Here is a 7,122-nt window from a genome sequence, read left to right on the forward strand (position 1 = left end):
AAATTACCATTAAGTAGAAACTGATTGATCAACGTTGTAAAAATTGTTCAGTTTGGTCATGATACTTAATACTATAGTTAACTGTACTGTAGTGTTACTGGAAAAAAAATATTTTGATTTTAGAAAAATGCTTTTTTTTTTGTTGTTTCTAATTTTTTTTTTTTTTTTTTTTAGAGAATTAAGCATAAACCTAAAATATCTGTAATGTGAAAACAGTTATAATTCTTTCAATAATTTCAAAATACAAAACATACTATGGTAGTAGTGCCATTTTTGAAATTAAGTTGTTTATGGAACGGATTACTTTTATTAAATTTTTATTGTGATGATTTGGGACCATGCTTAAAATATCATAATGCCAAAAAAAAAGAGAAAAGAGTGCACTCAGGGTATCAGACTTCTGAAATGAGCTTGTGTTGATGTGTGGACTCCACTGCACAAAACAAATTCCAGAAAGCAGGCACAATTTATTTTTTTAACTGAAAACACAAACATGTAAACATGAAGACAAAACATTTCTCTCTCTCTCTGTATGTTTCTCTGTCAATGATATGTGCATTTATGCTCCATTCAGTGCTTTCCCAGAGAGAACACCGATATGAAAAAAAAAATTATCAGATAAAAAAAACCACTTCTACCACAGCATGAATGATAAGAGAAGCTTTGATTTTGCTCAAAAGATGTATGAATGCTTACAGATCTCATCCAGTTTTCACACTTAATACACAGTTTTCACACTCATATTAAAGTTTAATATTCAATATTAAATTTAATATTTAATATTCAACTTAAATATAAGAATGATATAATATCAAACCAAACAAAAGTGCACAATGTTTTGCAACGCTCCAGCCTGTATGAACACCAGTTTCTGAAATGTACTAAAACAAGACTCGTTGTATCAGTCACATACTAAATACCAACTGATTTACAAAACTTAAAAAAAAAAAAAATACAACAACAAGAAGTCAGCAAGAATCATCCCTTTATGCTAAATAATAAAATGTTATGTTAATAAGTTATGAGTTACACATGCTGTTACTGCATATCCTGATGCGGCCCACTAGTTAAACAGAACTATCAGTTCAATTTCCAAATCAAATTTTAAAACGTTAATCTTCTGATTTTACACTGAAACTACTACATTGCCTTTTTAATCACTGCATTTAAGTCTGAAGAAAGAATATCTGTCAAGGTCTAAATAGGACAGAGATTATAATTTAGTGTTTTTGAGAAGAAGAGAACAAACTTCAAGTCATACTTTTATGAGTTTTTTTTTTGTCCTTTTTAGAGCTGAAAAGCTATAAAAGCTGGTTTCCACCATGGGATAAAAACCCAAAATGTTTTTATCTCACAATTCAGACTTTCATCTGACTCAGAATTGCGAGATATAAACGCAGTATTGTGAAATAAAGTCACAATTTTTATTTTTTCCCTTTGTGTTAAACAAGCTACAACAAAAAGCAACTGATCAGCAAACAGATTTTCACTGTTAAAAAAACAAAAACAAAAAAAACCTCAAATGAAAATAAATGTATATATTCAATTATATTATCTTCCACTACACCACAGTCTATATCCCACAATTGTGTATGGGTTATTGTGTGAATCTGCAGTGTGGAGAGGTTCAGGTTCAGGCCTGAGTGTGTTCACTGAGCTGCTGGATGCGGTCTGCCAGCTGCAGACAGTGTAAGATCCTGCTCCTCTCCTCCTGGAGCTCCGCAGCAGACACTTCACCCTGCAGCTTCCGGCCGAACAGCACCAGATCCTGCATGAACAGCCCCACCGGCTCCCGCTGACCTGCAGGAAGCTCCGTGATGTTGGTGTCCTGAAAGCGAAGGTGTATGTGTTTGGCTCTGCCCAGTCCTGGACCCCGCTCTTCAATCCAAGTTAAAGGTCTGCGTCAGGAGAGAAATCTGATTAACTTGTGTGACAGATGATGAAATTTGTGAAAAAAAAACCAAAGAAAAAAAAACAATCATTTATATATAAGTGAAAACTTAAAAATAAAATGTTGGCCAGTTACACTTATAAGAATATAAATTTTCTGCAAATGTTCACTTACATTTTATCTTAAAATCTTGTTGTTCATGGCAATGTTATTGTATAGTAATAAAAATCTATTTAAAAAATTTAAATAAATTACATTTAAATAAAAACAAAAACAATTGAAATGAATGAATGAGTGAATGAATGAAAGATGAAAAATTCCACAAACTTAAAATCTTGGTGTTTATGGCATTGTTATTTTCAGCTATTCATTAAAAAAATATAATACATTTAAATGAAAGAATGAATGAATAATAACAGGTGAAAAAAATCCCATAGATTTATGGCAATAAGCAACCATTTTTCTTCATAAAATGTGTGTGTAAAGTATGTTTTAAAATTCATGTCTCACTCTGCATGACTATTTAACTGCAAAAAAAATTATTTATTTCTTATTATTTATTTATTTTCTTATATATTATTTGGAAACTTGACGAAATAGTGACCAATTTTACTAAAAATATACATTTTCTACATACAATCATTTATATTTTAACCTCAAATCTCATATTTGTCAGCTATCCATTAAATTACATTTAAATTAAATAATTTTTTTTATACATTTAAAGCAAATTTTTAATGATGTACACATTTAAAAACAAATAATACATTTAATTCTTTTTCTTTTTTGCAATGTAAAAACAGCTGTCTCACTTCTGCTGTTGAGTCAGTAAGTGTGTCGTCTTCTTGTTTTTTTTTTTCTTTTTCTTCTATCAGAGATGCTGCAGTAACCGTCAGCTCCCCGAAAAGATCAACCAACCAGGTCAGTCTGGCAATCCCGCTGAAAGATGGGAACCCAAAATTCGGCTTCAAGGGTCCACCTAGAAGAAAAAAAAATTGCATTGAAATTCTAGTTGAAGCCTTTAACAAAGATGAACTGCATATTATTATTCACTCACTACCTGTGAAGTGCAGCGTTCCCTCCTCCAGCGTTTTGCCAGCTATGTCTTTTTTCAGCTGTTTGAAATCAGGAGTGAAGAGTTCGATATGTTCTTCATGTAGCACCAGGCCTGAAGATACCATACAGGAGTTAAACATTCAACCCCCCTGGATGCTTTATAATATCACACTTCTACCATTTCATATATTTACTCAGAAAGACAGAAACTCACCCTTCTGCTGAGCCAGATTCCACAGATCCACAGCAGACGTGTAGCTGAGGGTCATGGGATACTCAACACACACATGCTTCCCCGCCTCCAGAAACTGCCTGAGATCGAGCAGATCAGGGGAGAGATGATCGTTTTAAAGGGAAGACACTCAAACGTGATCATTTCGGTCATGTGTGAGGAGGAAGTCTGTGTGTCACCTGATGTGCTCTTCATGGTTAGTGTTTTCGGTGCATATAAAGGCCGCATGGATGTCGTCTCTGCTCAACACCTCCGTCATAGAGATCTGCTTCACACCCTGCTGATCTTCAAGAGTCCTCCTAAACAAACACAAAACAGAACTTCAGATAGATGTAAGTGCATACACTACCAGTGTTTTGTTTTAGTAAGGTTATGTTTTGATTTTTTTTGTTTTTAAAGACGTCTCTTCTGCTCACCAAGCCTGCATTTATTTGATCCGAAGTATAGCAAAAACAGGAAAATTTTGAAATATTTTTCCTTTTTAAAATAACTGTTTTCTATTTGAATATATTTTAAAACGTAATTTATTCCTGTGATTTCAAAGCTGAATTTTTAGCATCATTATCATCATAAATTACATGCATCTTATTTTCTGTGAGGTCAAAAGAAACCAACATGTAAGATATGTGCTTTAAGCCAATCAGGCTTAATTTGTCTAATAAATCAAGTGTCTGTATGAATGTTTGGAAGATGCACTGACCTGGACACAAAGCCTTTGATGCTGAACTTCTCAGCAGCGCTGGACGGCAGAGGAGCGAGCAAGTCTCTAATCCTCACAGATCCTGCGATGCCTATACCAACAACCACTGATCCCAACATCATTCCTGCAGGAACACAGCATGCACGAGCAGAAAAGCAGCATCAGTTACATGCGTAACACTGTCCTTGCCCATACAGACGATGTTAAAACAAGTCGATACAAAGAGACTATCATGAAAGAGCAGCACTCTTCTGAGAAACAGGTTTGAGAAGTTTGCGGAAGGAACTGAAGTTCTGCATGTGTGTCTGTCTGATAAAGACTTGTTTGAGCTGCAACTAGAGTTCAAAAAATAAGCTGATATTTGAGTTGGACAACTAAAGTGTTTTGTCTGAATATTGTATAAACACATCCCGGTTATATTAGTTACCCATATAATGGAAAAAAAATGGGAGACATAAGAAAAAAACATTTGCAAAAGTGATTAAGTATTTTTTATATATGTGCAGTTCTCTTCAGAAGAGCAAATAATCAATAATTACTAATTTCTTCATTTGAAAAGTACATGCTTTTAAATATAAAATGATCATTTGATTTATCAGGCAAACATCACAAACGTTTCTGTCATGATGGTAATGACAGCAGAATTAAAGGCAATAATTTATATCTTAAATTTACAAACGATGCACATAAACACCAATGTGAATATTTTTAATGTTTATGATTATATTTATTTTCCCATGACGTAATGCATGGAAGAAAAAAAATTATACGAAAAGAATCCCAAACAAACAAAATAAATAAATAAATTATATACATCGATGCATATATCCATGTAACAACACTAAGTTGATAAACAGCAGGAACAGAAAGGAAATTGAGACTAACTGAATAACAAGAACATTTCCTGATCATAAAACGGCTAGCAAAATATTGACAATGCATGTCTGTTTCCCCTTTTATAACTATGTTTTAATACTTGTGTTAATTAAATAACCAAAAGCATCACTTTAACTAAATTCATCTGCATCTAACGCGTAGAAAACGCTTAAATGTGAGATTACGCAACGAATAATGCCCATTCTTCTCCTATAAGCATAAACACAAGATATAAATCTCCTCACCTCTGAATATAACTGCTAGCTTACGCAAAGCCTTCGGTGTGGATCTCTACAGCAGCTGCGGGGAAATAAGAGAGATGAAAGAAATTATCAGCGTGACTGGAAAGAACTTTCATAACTCTTTTTTCGTAACACGCGTGCGTCTGACGTCATACGCTCCAGTCGCACGTGTTTCTGTTATCGACAGAGGCAGACGATAAATAAACCGATTCTCAGAATGATCAAGAGTTATTTACTTTACATTAATAGTATGCATTAACATCGTCATCATTTATTTATTAAATTAATCGCAGACTGAGTGTTTACAATGTTTCTTCAAATTAAATTAATCGATGTTTGAATAAAGTTTTTCAAAGTGAAACGAACATGGCCGCTTCCTTGGCGCGCTGCTTTCAGTGTCTTTTATAACAAAGTCCTTTAATTCTTTGCTTATAAAAGAAATAATATATGTGACGGTGAGTTGTTATTATTATGAACGGACCTCGATGTCAGTGTATGAACGAATAAGGGCTCAATTCTGTAAGATTAGATGCATTTTGACAATAACCCTCACAATAAACCTTGTTACTGTAGTAACCTTTAAGACGAATGCAGTGTTGTAAAATAAGTAGTTTTAAAAAATATTTGTCAAATAAATTTACCATACTAAATGTACTATGGCATATTTTTTAGAGAATGTCCCATGGTAGTAATGTCTTTCAAGGACGTTGGAGTACCATATAAATACTATTGTGTGTGTGTGTGTGTGTATAAATACATAAAATACATGCGCACAATTTATATTTATGTATAAAATTAATTTCAAGCACTGAAGCAGAGGCTTTTAGACCTAAAGGTTTATATAATCATGTGAAAATGTATTTATATATTAAGTTTATATTATTTGGTCAATTCAGTTTTTTTTATATTTCTGCTGTTTTATAGATTTTTTCTTCAAGCCAAAAGATATTTGCTTCATCTGAAGTGAGGATGAGCCGCTCCACCAGCCTCCTGCAGCAGATGACCATATTTGTGACAGTAGTGACCGGCGGCGGCTGTGCTATGATGTATTACCTCATGCAGAGTAAGCGAGGGCTAACTGAAGCATCTGTTAGCTGTTAAACATGGTGTGATATTTGTTCCCTTTCTTTCAGAGAATTTTGCCAAATCGGAGCATTACCGTCTGGCCCTTGAACAGCTGAACAGAAATTCCTCTGCCATGGCCAGCCTGGGCGCTCCTCCTCTGAAGATACACAACATCCATTTATCTGACCGACACAACCGCATTGACCACAGCAGCGCGCAGGTCAGCATCACCAATAAACACTCCTCCATGAAGTACATGAGAAATACTGGCTTTACTACCGGTCAGAAATATATTAATCATCATATATATATCAATTTCAGCTGAAGATCCCGGTTACCGGGTCAAAGACTGGAGGTTATCTCTACACAACTTCCACCAGAGACGCAATCATGAACAGGTACCATGATTTCATCTTTTTCAATAAATAAACACATTTTTGTTACATATATTATTTATATAATCATCATCTTAACCTCTTTTGTCAATAGATGGCACCTCCGGCAAGTGTTCCTGAAGCTGAGGGAAGGCGAGATCATCGAGATTTTCAACGAGACAGAATCTGAAGAGTAACTACTGTACACACAGAAATATTTCAACAATCTTAAACAGACAATAAATGCAAGTGGAGCCTTGGACAGTTGATAGATGATTAGAACTAATGTGATTATGGCATTCACATATACTTGTCTACTTGAAATGTTAATATATTTGTTTGGGGTGTATGGAAGCTGTGTCATGTGAAGCACTTTATTTTGGGGCAGCTTGGACAGATTTTAATTTGTTTAGTTTTTTTTTTTTTTTTTTTTTTTGCTATTTTATGTGCTTCATTAAAGAACGAGGATGTAAAAATCATGCGCTGTAATTTTGTTTTATCATCTTTGTATTATGTATGTCTTTATATACACATAGACACATACATACAGTAAATTATAAACAATTCTACTAAATTAAATATATATGCAGTAGTCATTTAAAGGAGGTCTGATCATATAATTGTAGAAGCAGGGTCACATAAAATAAGTCAAAAGAATAATATCCTAAATCTGTTTGACTTTCCAC

At 33.9% G+C, this 7,122-nt stretch overlaps 2 protein-coding genes across 2 annotated transcripts; one reads left to right on the forward strand and one right to left on the reverse strand.

Moving 5' to 3' along the window:
- Positions 1–447: 447 nt before the first annotated feature.
- blvra (biliverdin reductase A) lies at positions 448–5,170 on the reverse strand. The gene is given in 8 exon segments (XM_042718993.1): positions 448–1,898; positions 2,704–2,742; positions 2,744–2,870; positions 2,952–3,059; positions 3,162–3,259; positions 3,359–3,478; positions 3,880–4,003; positions 5,001–5,170. Coding segments are annotated over 7 exon segments (879 nt in total). The 5' UTR covers positions 4,002–4,003; positions 5,001–5,170; the 3' UTR covers positions 448–1,633.
- A 139-nt stretch (positions 5,171–5,309) lies between these two features.
- Positions 5,310–6,915, forward strand: LOC109103812 (cytochrome c oxidase assembly factor 1 homolog). Its single transcript, XM_019117160.2, has 5 exons — positions 5,310–5,452; positions 5,922–6,060; positions 6,131–6,282; positions 6,384–6,460; positions 6,552–6,915. The coding sequence occupies exons 2-5, from the start codon at positions 5,967–5,969 to the stop codon at positions 6,631–6,633; spliced, it is 405 nt and encodes a 134-aa protein (XP_018972705.1). The 5' UTR covers positions 5,310–5,452; positions 5,922–5,966; the 3' UTR covers positions 6,634–6,915.
- Positions 6,916–7,122: the final 207 nt, after the last annotated feature.

Source organism: Cyprinus carpio, chromosome B2, assembly GCF_018340385.1.
Source record: "Cyprinus carpio isolate SPL01 chromosome B2, ASM1834038v1, whole genome shotgun sequence".
Taxonomy (NCBI): Eukaryota; Metazoa; Chordata; class Actinopteri; order Cypriniformes; family Cyprinidae; genus Cyprinus; species Cyprinus carpio.